The following is a 14,834-nucleotide window of genomic DNA, read 5'->3' as shown; positions in this document are numbered from 1 at the left end:
AAAGAGCCCCCATGGGAGCCACCTGCCCTGGGTCTGAATCCCAGCTCTGCACGTCCCAGCTGTGTCTTCAGTGCGTAAACTGGGGTGGCCGTGGTGCCTCCCTGATTGGATCGTAGTGAGGTTTAAATGATACGATTCTTGTCAAATGCTTACTGTCTGCTGCGTGCCCTGCCTTCGGAGTTCAAGAATTGGAAGCAAATATTTGAGGACATCTTGGTCACCAGGAAGGAAAAGTCACTGGTGTCTGTTTTGGGGGGTTTGCGATAGCCTGACTGTCAGGTGTTGGGAGGTTCTTCTTGAACCTGGGCTCCATCCGAGGTGTAAGCCTCTCCCTGGCGGGCAAGGGGGGTGGGAAGGGGAGGGCTCAGTGCAAACCCCTTCTCCCTTGGGCTGAGGTCCAGTTAGAGGCCTGGCTGGGGACAGGGCCTTGGGGAGGGGGTGGGTGCCCACTCTGGGGAGCTTTAACATGCAAGCATCTTGGGGGCCTGGGGGCTGCACCCCAGAGCTGCAGAGGGTCTTGTCGGCAGGCTTGCCTAGGCCTCAGTACACTAGCTAAGTGGGCTCTGTCCTGGCTGTCACCCTCCATCCGCCAGAATTGCTGTTCGTAACTGTGTGTCACAGAGGCTCATGTGGAATAGCCCCTCCCCCATAGCATTCTGCTGACGGAGTGTTACTGCTTAGTGAGTGCTCACACATCCCACAGGAAGTCCTCGTAAGCAGTGGCCGCTGCTGGGCTTCATGTCCACCATCTCTAGTACCCAAGGCCATCCTGACAGGATGTCAAGGTCCCCATGACCATGAAGAACGGGTTTGTGGGGTCACCCAGCTGGTAGCAGCCGAGCTGGGACTGGAGCCCGCTGGCTGCGTCCAAAGCTGGCCTCCTTTCTACAGCCTGTGCTCTCCTCCACTCTTTATGGGGCACCTTGATTTTGGGGAGTCGGCTTCCCGGCATGGACAGGACTTCTGGGTCCAGGGCCTTGCCCCTCCAAGGAGCCGTTTGAGTTTTTGCCATCGTCTTGGACCCAGGCTCTGTTGACCGGGCTGACATCCGGCCTGCTGGAGTTGCCATGGAAACGTCTGAGCCAAGGCTGCGGTTGCCCCCTCCCCGTCTGAGAGGACAGGAGCAGCTGCGTGGCAGAAAGGGCCAGGCGCCCAGCTGGATGTGGCCCCCCAGGGAGCAAAGTGATGGGGAACAGGGGGCTGAGGGTGCCCAGGAGGCCTGGCATAAGTTGTACCCCAGAGTGCCAAGGTCTCCAGCCTGGCAGTCTGGCCTCTGGGTAGAGTTCAATCAGAAAGAGCACTGGGCTGGGATTCGGAAGTGAATTCCAGCCCCGACTCTGCCATTAACTTGCTGTGTGACCTTGAACCAGTCACATCCCCCCACCCACCAAACTTCAAGTTTGCCAGCTCCTAAATGAGGGGGCTGGATGCGGTGACCTCTTTGGGTCCCCTCACCCATGGCCATTAGAGACTTTATTAGAATATTCTAGCAGGGCTGGGATTGGCCGGGCCCTCAGGACCAGCAGAGGGCAGCACCTGCCTGTCAAAAGGTCCAGCGGTGCTGCGTTTCTCCTGGGGGCACCTTGGAGCTCTCCCCACTCAGCCTCCTTCTCCTTCAGTCTGGCTGGAGTTTCCAGCAAGGCCCATGAAAGGGCCAGGCCATCTCCTCACATTGCTGTCCTGGCCAATGTTGTGGACAGGGAGAGAGAGACGGGCAGGTCTAGCTCAGGACACAGGCCCCAGAGAGCCACCAGAGGCATGGGGTTTGGGGCAGCAGATGCACAAGAAGCAAGCGGCTGGTGGTTCTCAGTGACAACCCATTACAGACGGAGACCCCAGGCTGCGGACCCAGCCCTCTGGTCCTGGAGGGGTCGTCTGCAGAGGGGCTCTGTTGACCTGAGGATCGCGCTCCATTGTGCTTCCCTGGGGGATGCACTTACCGTCCCCGTGGCCTCGGGCAATTGCGTGTCTTCCGTGGACCTCATTTTCCCTGTTTGTAAAATATGGGGGGTGGGCATTAGTGGTTTTCAACAAATCTTATCTGGAAGTTGCCTGGTTTGAAAATCCCTCTGCTGGCCCAGAGTTTCGTTCAGCCTCCTTTTGGCCAGAAGGTTCTAGGAGAGCGATGGTCAAGTGCGAGTGCATAGGAGCTGCCTGGGGAGGAACCTGCCCCCTTTCTGGCTCCACTCTCAGGGGCCTCACTCGGGGCCTGAAGGGGACCCAGGAATCTGCAGGTTTAACAGCCCCTCGGGTGGTTCAGACCAAGGTCTTGCTGTCAAATGTCAGCATCTCAGTCACCTCGACACTTAACCCTGTGTGTGCCGTCTGTCTCTGCAGCTTGGGGCCCTGATCCACAGCCCCGTCAGCTGTCCCCTGCTGGGCTTCTCGGCTGTCAGCACCTCCCTTCCACAGGGCTACCTCTGGGTGAGTAACCCCCAGGCCCAGCCAGGGATTCTGGCCTCAGGGCATGAGCAGGGAGGGTGGCACCCAGGGTGGGTGCTGGAGAAAGCTGCCTGCCTGTGGCCCCCGTTTTCTGCACCTTCATCCAGCAAGGTCTTCCTGGGAACTTCTGTGCCAGGCTCTGTGCTCAGAGTTGGCAGGTGTGACCTCACCAGGGACAACAGAAAACCAAGGGACAAATAAGCTCACTTATTTGTGAGCTTCGAAGTGGCCTTGGTGCCATGACGGAAATGAACGGGAAGCTGTGTGGAGTATGTGGATGGCAGGGTCTTCACTCCAGGAGTCAGGGGGCAGGGCCGCCCATCTCTCACAGAGATCCCAGCCCACCTTTCTGCCCCTGGGGTTCCTGGCAGAGCCTCCCTCGATTCAAATAGGTGTTCCCCACCCCCCATGCTCCTGGTGTGCAGATGGTGGCCTCCCATAGATTCCCTGAGGTTCCAGCCTCACCACCCCTCTGGTCATCCTCTACTTCCTCTTGCTTATTCCTGTCTCCAGGTACTTAAGCAGGGAAACTCTGGCTCACCCTTCAGAGTTCAGCCCAAATGTCCCTTCTGAGGGTGATTTGTTCTTCACTGTTTCCTCAGTGTCTAGCACATGGTGCATCCATCCATCCACCCATCCATCCATTATCCTTCCATCCATCCATCCATCCATCCATTATCCTTCCATCCATCCATCTGTCCATCCATCCACTCAGCAAGTATATAATGAGTGCCTGCCATGTGCTAGACACAGAGGTAGAACAGTGAACAGGACAGAGAAGGACATTTTAAAGCGCAGAGTGTATGCTCACTATTTGTTGGTTGAAATTCACCCTGGAGATGAGGAAAGAGAAAGCTGACCGGGTATCTAGTCCACCTTAGTTCTTTACCTGATTTCCTTTGGGCCCTGAATCTAACTTGTTGCCATGGCAGCTGGGACCGAGCGACCTTCAATGACAGCAGGATATGTGTGGGCAGGAGGGGGGACGTTTCTCTTGATACCTAACCCCAGTGGCAAGTAGAAGTTCGGGACGGGTCCCTGGGAGGCAGGGGCTGAGCTCTGCCTTTACTCTCATGGTTCTCACCTGATGGCCTCTCTGGGTCTCTGCCCCAGGTCGGGGGCGGGCAGGAAGGTGCAGGGGGCCAGGTCGAGATCTTCTCCCTGAACCGGCCCGCGCCCCGCACGGTCAAGTCCTTCCCACTGGTGGCCCCTGTGCTCTGCATGGAGTACATTCCGGAGCCGGAGGAGGAGGAGAGCAGAGATGGAGACAAGAAGTGCTCAGCTGCTGACGCCTCGGCTGGAGTGCACCCCACCATCTGCCTTGGGCTCCAGGATGGCAGGTTAGAGGCCTAGGGAGGAGGGGCTGGGAACAGTCTGGGGCAGGGCTGGGCAGGTGCATCGGAGGCTATCCGTGTAGCTTTGGCTTGTCACCCACCAACATTCTCCACCCCTGGTTGAGAGCAGAAAGGGGGAACCAGGAGCTGCTCGCACTTTAACCAGCACCCTTCAGTGGCTGCTTCGTGCAAGCTGGCTCCCTTCCGGGTAGTGTGGTACCGAGGGCAACGCTGACTTCAGTGTCAGCCAGAGCTGGGTTTGGATCTGCTATTTCCTCATGCCATTTAACCGCTCTGAGCCTCAGTTTCCTGTCTGTGAAGTGGGTGTTAGCATCCTTCCATGCAGGGCCGTGGTGAGAGTCCACTAGGACATGGGACATGTGAAGCCTTTAGGTCCCTTCTCTGTAATTGACAGCATCCACCCAGCTATGGCCTCAGTTAGCTTTGCAGGGCGGGTAGGCGTCCTGGGTGTTCCCGGGTTATGAGACCTGCTGGCAGAGGGGGCTCCCCCAGTAAGACCCTCCCGGAGCTGGTGAGTCAGCAATACTTCCTTGCAGCAAGGGGCACTCCCGCCAGAGTTTAGCCTGCTGGAGGGTCCAGCCGTGTGGATGGAGGATGAATATTCATCCCACTTAAATGGAAGGTGAAGATGGTGATGAACAAGACCCTGAGATGGGCTAGACCCCCACGTCCTCCTCATAGCTCCAAGCTTTTCACGCCTGTCCTAGAGTCGGGGGAAGCGGGGAGAGAGGATGTTTCCTGAGCACCTACTGTGTGCTGCTCCCTGGGCCGGGGGCTGTGAGCCTCACAGTAGCCCCACTATGAAGTGTTTCCCACACAAGCAGCTGGGGGAGGAGCTAAAAGCTAACATATATAGAACCAACTTGGAGACACTAGAGGCTCTGTGATGTCCTGGTCTGGGTCCACGGAACCCAGGGGTCTGGTGAACACTCTTTGCTTTTAATGAGATCAAATTCAAACAACATAAAATTCACCACTTTAACCATTTTAAATCGTATAATTCAGTGGCTTCCAGTACATTCATGATGGGCAACAATCACCACTACATAGTTCTAGAACATTCTCACCACCCCCAAAAGAAACCCTGTATCAGCCCCCATTCCCTGCCCCAATCCCTGGGAACCACTAGTCCACTTCTCATTGCTCTGTGTTTGTCTCTTCTGCACATTTCAGGTAAACGGAGTCACACAATGTGTGTGGCCTTTTGTGCCTGGCTTCTCTCGCTCCCCATAACATTTTCAAGGTTCACCCACATAGCACCTCGGTGCTTCATTCCATTTTATGGCCATGAGGTAGGCATCACGGCCCCGTTTTTTGGAGAGGACCGAGGCTCAGCGGTCCAGGTCAGTCAGCTGGATGGGCCATGTCTGGATTCAGCCTCGGGTCTGTGTGACCCTGAAAACTGTTCTCTTAGCCCCTCTATTGTGCTGCACCCAGAGCCCCCTGTTTTCCACGGGCACCATCCTCTAAAGGCCACCCATGGAAAAGTCCGAGCATCGGCCTGTTCACACAGCAGGGAGGCTCGCTGAGCTTGGTTGGGGCGGCTCGGAGCCTCTCACCAGGAGGGCACGTGGGGGGCTAAGTGAGTCACTCGACCTCTCCCCACAGCATCCTGGTTTACAGCAGCGTGGACACGGGCACCCAGTGCCTGGCGACCTGCAGGAGCCCAGGCCTGCAGCCCGTGCTCTGCCTGCGACACAGCCCCTTCCACCTGTTTGCCGGCCTGCAGGATGGGACCCTCGCCGCGTACCCTGGGACCAGCGGTAAGGATGGGGGGCTGGGGGCGATGGGGGCAGCCCTGGGCCCTGACTGAGAGCCACATCCTGTACCAGAGCGTCTATGGGAGGCAGGCCAGGGAGGCAGCTCAGAAAAAAATCGGGGAATCGAAGTGCTGGGGAGATTGGAGATCCCTGATCCCCACAGGAACGGGGTGCTCACTACCATACAGGCAGCTCAGCCCATTGGCGGGAAACTCTGCTGGATGAGAGCAGGGTCTCTGGGCTCAGATGGATCTGGCTTCATGTCCACGCTCTGCCCTGATGACAGATGTGTCCATGGGCGAGCAGCTTCTCCTCTGTGCCTCAGTCTCCTCATCTGTAAAATGGGAACCACGGTAACACCCACAGCTCATGGGTACCTGTGGGGTAAAAGATTCAGTGAAGGCAAAGCATAGGACCCGGCACAGCGAGTGCCCAGTGGGGTGAGGCATTTCAATCTCCATGATTTTATGAAGTCATCAACGGCACAGATAATAACGTCTGGAGAGCAGGGCTGAGAGCGTTTGAGCTGCCGTGTGCCGGGATGGGGTGAAGTGCTTACGCAGGCGCGTTATCTTAATTCTCGCCACGACCCTTGAGAGCTGCCTCCCCTTTATGGATGCTGGTGCTGAGACTCGGGGAGGGACACGAGTGCTGTGGTCCCCTGTCCCCTCATGACTCGTTCAGCTCCCGGTCCAATGGCAAGGGCTGGGCAGAGCAGAGAGCTGCCCCCAGCACCTCCAGAGATAGCTGATGTGCCGAAGCCTCAGCCTCCCTCCCCCTCCCACGTGCCTCTAATTGTTGCGTCATCACAGCCTGTTGCAGGATTATAACCGGATATTTGTACTGAGCTTTTTTTTTTTTTTTTTTTTCCATTTGGGGGGGTGGGTGTTTTTATATATGTTAGTTTCCTAATCTAAAATTTTTTTACTTTGTTATTTTTCTCTGTTTTTTTTTTTTTTTTTTTTGCCACTTGGCACTGTGTTGGTATTTTAAATTAGCTTTCAATAAGGCGTTTATAGTTTTTAATTAAAGGGGGTAGAGGGAGGGGGAAAAAATCCCTCTCACCATCAGACAGACTGTGCGTGTGAATGTCAATATGGGCTCAGATTTTCGGAGATCTAGATCAGGGGTTCTCAGAGGACTTTTACCCTCTGGCTCCCACGGGAGGCTGGGAGCCCTGACCTGCCTGCGCTGGCTTCTCAGCCGCCAGTTCGGCTGCCTCCAGCCCTTTCCGTCTTGGTTCCTGACTCATTAGTTTGGGCGTCCGGGTTGGGAGGAGGCGAGGGGGTGTATCGGTTTGCTGGGGCTGCCACGACAAAGTACCACAAACTGAGTGGTTTATACAGTGTAACGCATTGTTTCACATTCTGGAGGCTGGAAGTTCAAGATCAAGGTGTCGGCAGGGCCGTGCTCCCTCGGAATGCGCTGGGGAAGGATCTGTTCCAGGCCTCTCTCCCAGCTTTGGGTAGCTCCTTGGCTTGTGGCACCATATCCCCCATCTTCATGTGGTATTCTCTTTGGGTGAGCCTGTGTCCAAATAGCCCTTTGGAATAAGAACCCCGGTCATATTGGATTAGGGGCCCACCCTCCTCCAATATGACCTCGTCTTAACCAATTACAACTGCAACAACCCTGTTGCCAACCAGGGTCACATTCTGAGGTACTAGGGGTTAAGACTTCAAGGACTGAATTTTGGGGGACACAATTCAACCCATAGGGGGATGGGGTCTAAGCATTGGCTTTCAGCCTGGGATTGGAGCCTGGTGGTTCGTCAGAACCAAAAGAGCCATTGGGGGCCATCAGATGCCACACCCTCATATTCTGGGTGGGGAGGGACTGCCTCGAGTCCCACAGGTGAGCCGAGACCTGAACCTAAGTATCCTCCCTCCAGGGCTGGCTGGGTGCTCGCTTGCCTAGAGGAGGAGGTTGAGATGCTCCACTAGCTGTCCCACCTTGCAAACATTTGTCCCCCAAGTATTTACTGAGCACCTACTGTGCACCATGGATATGGTGGCCAGCAAACCAGATGTGAGCCCACCCTCACAGTTTATAGAGGGGGACAAGTTTAATGTATAGATGAGTCAAAGGAACAGGCAGGAAGCTTACAACTACACATCGTGCTGAGGGTCCTAAGGGGAAGAAGAGGGTGTCGGGTGAGAGCCTGACCTCCTGTGCGTGGGGTGGGCTGGTTGGTGAAGGCCTTTCTAAGGAGTGAGATCCTGAAGGTGAGACCTGAAGACAGAGAGGCGGCCAGGCCAGTGAGGAGTTGGGGGAACAGTGTTCTCGCCGAGGGAAGTGCATGTGCAGAGACCTGGAAGCAGGAGAGCATTTGGTCTGGTGGGGAGGCTGTCTTGCTGGACAGTAGCCGGAGTGGGAAGCAGCACCAGGCAGGGTCTGGGAGTAGATGGACTGGACCCTGTGGACCTGGGGTTTGTCTCGGTCGATGGGAAGTGGAGGGAAGTGTTGGGAGTGGCCGAGCACTGTGGCTGGTGGATGGAGTGGACGTAGGCAGGCTGTCTGGGAGGCTGCCACAGCCAGCCGGGTAGGGGAGGCTGGGTCACTCTGTCCATGGGAGCCCACCCTCTGGCTTTTGGTTTGGCTTTGGCCAGGGAGGCCTCTGGGTGAGACCTTGGCCTGGTGCCTCCCCTTCCTATGGTGTCCTCCAGAGGTGGCCAGGGCAGGAAGGGGGGCTCTCAGGACCACACGCCTTTCATCTGGGCTGCGTGTGGCTGGGTCTGGAATCATCAGCCTGGCCCATGACCCAGCCGTGGGGCCTCGGATACCCCTCAGATACCCCCACTCCATCCCAGCCCCGAAGCTGGAGCTGAGAGCTGCTCCCGGGCCAGCCTCTGGCCTTGGGCCCGCAGAACCCACCTCTGGTGCCCCATGGGGATTTTGAATAATCCAGACCCTTATTCTGGGCGTGGAGCAGATACTGGTGAGATATCTGTCAGTGTCCATATGACAGGTTTGCCGTCTTGCCTGGGTCTGGCTAAGACCAAGACCAGATAAAGCTGGCATCCCTGGCCCAGCTTTGGCTCACTGGAGAAGGGCAGGACCAGAAATACTGGGTGAAACAGGTAGAAACCAACCTGGGGACCTGCTGAGTCCTGGAGGTCCTGTGGAACCAGCAGCTGTGAGGTAACTGTGAAGATTCTAAGGTCACCAGGCCACTTGGAGTCCTGGGCTGTCAGAGCTGGGAGGGCCTTGGAGTCCAAGCTCCAGGTGACAGATGGAGAATCCGACTCAATGGCAGTGTGGCCGTGGCAGTCAGTCTGCTGCCCCCAGGAGCCTCCTCTTATCAGCATTCATTCCCTCATTCGTTCATTCACTCACTCAGCAAATACACGTTCAGTGCCCACGAGGTGGCTGGTACTGCACTGGGACATGAGCCAGGCGACCCCTTCCCCTGCCCATCCTGTGTTTGGGCGGGGCTGCCTGGACCCCCTCTGTCCGCCACCACGCCCGGCTCCGAGCAGAGGCAGGAGCGTGACCGGGCCTGGGTTGGGGTGTGGGAATGTCCCTGGTTAGATGCTGGGGACGTGGGCCAGGGTCACCCCCCGGAGGGACCAGACGATGGAATGGGTGAATGATGGTCTGGGACGTGGTCAGGCTGTCGGGATTGGGTCCCTGCTGTGAGAGATCGGGCCTGTTGCTGCTGCTTCTCTTGGAGCCTCAGTTTCCTCACCTGTAAAATGGGGATGAATTCAGCCCCACTGCAGCGGGTGGTTGTGAAGGCCAGGTGCGGTCAGTCACACAAGTGCCCAGAACGGAGCCTGGGCACAGAGACTCATGCCTGTTACCTTTCCACCATCATCACTGTTACTGTTGTTATTAATTCCGGGGTACTGGCTGCCTTTTGGGTCCCCCTCGATCTTAACGACTTGCACTCTGTATCCTAACTTCTGGCTCCGGCTCCATCTGGACCCGCAAGGACACCTGCTGGGCTTTCTCCCCTGCAGCCTGGGGGAGGAGGGACTCCTGCCTCTTGCAGTTGCTTTTGCTGAGACAGGGGCTTCATCTCCGTTCATCTGGCGTGAGAGCTGATGCCGGGCCCAGCCCTCACGAATGGGCTGTCTTGCAGGGGGCGGGTGTGAATTTGTAGGCGTGCATGTGTGTTCTGGAGCATGTGTACCTAGAGCCACTGGTGGGCAGGGAGCAGGTGGAGGGATGGATCCCCCAGCAGGCTTGGGGTGGGTAGGGCTCTAGCCCTGCCCAGAGCTCACAATGATTATGTTTAAAGTCTTAGACTTGTGGCCTGTGGAGGCTGGGAAGAACCTTAGAGGTCAGAGGTCTGTCCCCTTGGGGTGCAGATTGGAAAACTGAGTCCCAGCAAGGGGAAACCTCTTGTTTAGGGTCCCGCCATGGGCCTTCGGATCAGGGACTCCTGTCCTGTGTCCTTTTTGATATAATGATATCGGTATTATTTTATCAGTTAATCATTCTCTCCTGGATTCAGGAGAGATGCCCAGCAGGCAGAGGAGTGGTCAGTGCACATGTGACCCTCAAGGGTAGCAGATGCTACCCCCTACCCCAGGCAGCTGTACTATTCCAGGAAGGTACAGAGTAGAGGGTGCACGGGCTCTGCTGGTCATCACTGCCCACGGGGCAGAGCTCGCATTTCCGTTTTTGGGGTGTGGTTCCAGTATCCCAGCTGCTTCCTTCCTGGCAGGGGTCTCAGCCCCCACCTTAGCCTTAGTGGCGGGAGCTCCAGCTTCTGGCCACAAGCAATACTCACCTCTGGCCGCTGGAGGGCGCGCAAAGCCTCGTATTTTTGTGGCTCTGGTGGCCCGATGGGGGTCAGCGTCCCTTGTGGAGGCGTGGTTGCGTCATGGTCACTCTCCCCAGAGATCTTTGGAAACCCTTGGAACCTGACAGGGCAGCAGGGACTGGGGAAGGAGGCCAGGACCAGAGTTAGCCGAGTTCCAACCCTGCTTGGTCCACCCTCCTTGGGTGGCTCTGTGCAAGCTCTGGGCTCCCTGGGTGTCTGCCGTCGCATCAGTTAGTGCCCTTCCGCGGGCTCTCGTGTTGTGTCAAAAGACAGCCAACAAGCAGAGCTAATGAGCAGTGGGTCCCGTCGAGCTGTGTGATTCGGACTGGTTCTCTAAACTCTGGGTCTCAGTTTTCTCAGTTGTAAAACAGGGATAAGAATAGAATCTTCCACATAGGCTGGTGGGAGGTAATGAAATAATTCATGAAAAGAGTGCCTGGCATGCCCACGTGTAACAGAATGTGGCAACAGCTGTCAACGCTCCTCACTGGGTGCCCACCCTGTGCTAAACATTCTACACATTTAATTTGATCCCTCCAACATCCGGCGAGGTGTAGGCACGGTTATCATGCCCACTTTACAGATGAGGAAACTAAGGTTCAGAGAGGTGACGTCACCATCACCCATCCAAGTTAATGCAGAGGTTGAGAGGCCGCATCTTCCCACATGCTCCTATTCATGGGCTGGAAAGAACTGGATGTGTGTTGGTTGGGCGGGGGCTGGGGGGTGTATTTTCCAACTCTTAGCTGAGCTGGGAGTCTGCCAAGTTTAAGTAGGGCCGAAGGGGAGAGGAGAACACGCTTGACAGGAAGGGGAGGGGAGCGTGCTGGTGGGGGAATCTGGTCTGTCTTCCATGGGTCCTCCTGCCACACCCCTCCAGCTCTGCAGACAGCTGTGCTCCATCGCACCACCCAGCAGCTGGCTCAGAGGGAGGGCCTGTGCCGGGGCTGCTTTGCACCCCTTCCAGGGACCCTGTGGAGGGGGGACGGGAGTGGCTGGGCACTGACAAGCCAGTGGCAGGCTCTGTCCTGTCTCCCACTGCTGACGCTATCTCAGAGGTGTGCCCCACTTCCTGCTCAACCCTCGTGTCCCATCTGGCAGCCTGGCAGACAGTACAGCCTCTGGGGTTCTGTATGGCATCGGGTGTAGCTTCAGAGAAAAACCAGTCTCCGTGGGCACCGCTCTCATGCCAGGGAAGATCCTTGGCATGTTCTTGGGTGAGCCGAGCATCCCTTAGGGTGGTGGGAGAGAGCCTCGTTCAGTGCTGGGCCAGATCCCTTCATCTGCCTGTCTTCAGGGATGGTGGGCTGGGGACTGATGGCCTCTCAGGACTTCCTCCTTCCATACCTGGGGTGGTGGCATCTCTGGAGGAGGAAGGTCATCAGAGATCTTGGTAGAGGTGACAGAGTGCCTTGGAGTAGGCGAGAAGATGTGTGAGAAGGCAAGACTCATTTTCAATAAGTTACGGTGTCAGAAATGTCCTCAGAGACAGTCTTATTCGCAGCACCCTCCCCATTTTACAGGTGGGAAGACTGAGGCCTTGAGAAGTAGAGAGGTGCACTCAAGGTCCTTAGTTAGCTGCTAGCAGAACCAGGGCCAGGACACTCCCCACCATGTGCCACCTTCTTGGCAGGGCTCTGTGGATGCTGCCTCTTCGGGGAAGCCTCCCTGGAATTCTCCTGTGCAGAGTTGGTTCCTTCCATCTTAACAGCTCTCAAGGCCCTCTGTGCACGCCTGGCCACTTGGGCTTGGCACTTCGTATGGTAACTGCTGTTTAACCCTTTGTTTTCTCCATCCAGCAGGGATTTTCTTGAGGGCAGGGTCTGTGTCTGATTTATTTCTGTCTTCACAGCACCCATTACAGGCCCTGGCATGGAGTAGGTGCTTGCTAGGTGTGTGTGGAATGAATGCACAGAAGAGAGGGAAAGGGAGAGAGGAAGGGAGGGAGGGAGAAGTGGGGAGTACAGCCCCCAGAGCTGGTGGAACATAAACAGAGACAGATGGGAACAGCTGCCATGCCACTGGGGAGGGTGAGGGGCAGAGAAAGGGGCCAAGAGCTCTCACGGAGCCAGGCGTGGCCGCCGCTGTGGCCCGTGGCTCCCGAGGGCTGAGCAGCCCCGGGCCTCTGAGCCGTTTGCCATCCCCCACCCCCTGCTGCTGACCTGCCTCCTTGCTTTCCCTCCAGGAGGCGTCCCCTGGGACCTGGAGAGCCCGCCTGTGTGCCTGACTGTGGGACCTGGGCCCGTCCGCACCCTGCTGAGCCTGGAGGACACCGTGTGGGCCAGCTGTGGGCCCCGGGTCACTGTCCTGGATGCCACCAGCTTGCAAACTCAGGTACCGGCCCCGCCTTGTGGCTGGTGGGTCCAGGCCCTGGGGGGGTCATCTCCGGGGACACCCTCGCAGACCTTCTTGCATTCTACCTGGCACCGCTCTCGGCTCCCAGCCGCATCTCAGGGATCATCAGAGTTTGCTGGGCAGCAAGAGGGGGCCACCCCCTGCCCCGACACGCACCCTCGGGGCTGCTGTGAGGGGAAGGCTTCCCGGCCCACTGGGCAGTGATACAGCTCCTCCGTTGTGTCTGCTGCTCCCTGTGGAGGTGGAGCTGGGGTCCCTGTACTCCCACTGGTACCCAGGACCCAGCTGTGCTGAGGGGATAGCCAAGGTGAACGCAGCCATCCTGGGCGCTGGGCTCTTTAAACAGTGTGGACGTGGAGCCTGCTAGGTCCTGCCTTGGCCCATCACAAGCACTGCTGGATCCTCAGCCCTGGGATGAGAGCCTGGTCCAGGGGCTTCTTCCCATGCCCGTGTAGCTCCCTGAATGGTATTTTGGTGAAGTTTGCCGTTATTTGATGTGTTTGGATTATCAACTTGAAATGAACGGCCACCAGGCCCAGAGGGGAGCTGTGGGTGTGGGCTTGGGGTCAGAACAGACAGGCCCCCGCGTGCCTCCACGGCTTCTCTCGCCCGCTCTATCCTCTCTCTTACAGCCATACATCAGCTACTCAACAGCCAGGCGACTGTAAGATCCCAGGGGATTGGGGCCGGGTCCCGGATAACACTGTCCTGGTTTGGCAGATGGAGAAACTGAGGCCCAGGGAGCTGTGGGTGAGCTCTGAGACCCGGGATTGAACCTCAGGGTCTCGGTGCTAACTTTCCCATCTTTGCTGAAGCATGAGTGCAGCGTTCGGAGCTGTGCACGCCTGGCTCTGCCTTCCAGTTCCCCCACTCACCTGCGGGGGCCTTGGGGGACCCCGTCTGTGAACACGAGTTTTCCCATCTGTGAAAGGGGAACAAGCATCCTTTCCCTGCGGTCCTTTCGCCGCTGAGTGAGATAATGCTTGGTCAGTGCCAGTGCCAGGAGATATTTGATTAGTGGCTCTTGTGGGTGCTGGAAAGGGAGGTGGGGTGAGAGGCAGCACCGTGGGCAGAATCAGAGGATTTGGGTTTTGAACTATAATCAACCTTTGAGGAGAAGAGGGCTGGGGGCTAAAGGTGACGCCTGGGCTGCCACCCTGGAGGGGCTGTTTGAACAGGACCAGGACCTTTGACCTCAATGGCGGGGCTGGGCCTGGACAGAGGGGGTGGGCTCTGGGAGGGGCCGGGGAGATGCCAGCAGGAAGGACACTGCTGCCTCCCCCACTCCAGTTTCTGGATTTCTTGGTCCTCTTTCTCCCAGGCAGAGCTGGAGTAGGGGCGGGGAGCCCTGAGCAGCTCTGGCCACAGACTCCCTTCCCAGCCCCTGGTTCTTGTTTGGGGGCTTCCCTGCTGCCCCGGACCCTGCCCTGTCACTTCCCTCAAGGGCCTGTCACCTTCTCGGCCTTCTGAGAGGAGGGTGAGTAGTGGGGACTGGCTCCCCAGGGCTTTTGAGGTCCCCAACTGACCTGGGTCTCAAGACATTTGTCAGGAAAAAGGATGAGGCCCCCCTGCAGCCCCTGCCCAAGCATCCCTGCATTGTCACCACGCCAGGCCCAGTGCCCTCCCAGCTTTCTCGGCTGGCAGCCTGCACAGGCTCTGACTCAGCCAGCAGCCGAGCACTGGGGCCCAGCTTAGGGCAGCGGTGAGAGGGAAGCGGGCCCAGCCCTGCCCTTGGAGGGCCTCCAGTCTGATGGGGGAGACCCAGCCCTGCCCTTGGAGGGCCTCCAGTCTGATGGGGGAGACTCAGCCCTACTTTTGGGGACCTCCATTCTGATGGGGGAGACTCAGCCCTGCCCTTGGGGGGGCCTCCTGTCTGTTAGGGGAGACACAGCTCTTCCCTGGGGGCCTCTAGTCTGATGGGGGAGACACAGCCTGCCCTCTGTTCCCCATATGGGAAAAGTGAGCCCAGAAACATGAAGAAGCCGAAAGCAGAGTGCGGACGAGGCGGGAAGGAGCAGGCTTTGTGGGCTCCCTGTTGGCCAGCAGACATTCTCAATGCTGCCAGCAGGGGAAACGGTACAGGAGAGGCAGAAGGCAGCCGAGGAAAGTGGGAGGCAGGATGTGAGCTAAGAGTTGTTTTCAAGGAAGAAT

The 14,834-nt window shown here is 57.5% G+C and overlaps 1 protein-coding gene across 10 annotated transcripts in view; it reads left to right on the top strand.

Moving 5' to 3' along the window:
• The window catches only part of ARHGEF10L (Rho guanine nucleotide exchange factor 10 like), a 158,517-nt gene that overhangs the window by 116,688 nt on the left and 26,995 nt on the right, over window positions 1–14,834 (top strand). For all 10 annotated transcript variants that reach the window (XM_024749717.1, XM_024749721.1, XM_024749715.1 and 7 more), the window contains 4 exons: window positions 2,338–2,424; window positions 3,556–3,782; window positions 5,406–5,560; window positions 12,514–12,662. In XM_024749717.1, coding sequence (XP_024605485.1) covers window positions 2,338–2,424; window positions 3,556–3,782; window positions 5,406–5,560; window positions 12,514–12,662 — 618 coding nt within the window. The remainder of the gene's footprint in view (window positions 1–2,337; window positions 2,425–3,555; window positions 3,783–5,405; window positions 5,561–12,513; window positions 12,663–14,834) is intronic.

Source organism: Neophocaena asiaeorientalis, unplaced genomic scaffold (genome assembly GCF_003031525.2).
Source record: "Neophocaena asiaeorientalis asiaeorientalis breed wild unplaced genomic scaffold, Neophocaena_asiaeorientalis_V1.1 scaffold275, whole genome shotgun sequence".
Classification (NCBI taxonomy): domain Eukaryota; kingdom Metazoa; phylum Chordata; class Mammalia; order Artiodactyla; family Phocoenidae; genus Neophocaena; species Neophocaena asiaeorientalis.
The sequence above is the reverse complement of the archived record's forward strand: the minus strand, read 5'-3'. Positions and strand labels throughout refer to the sequence as shown.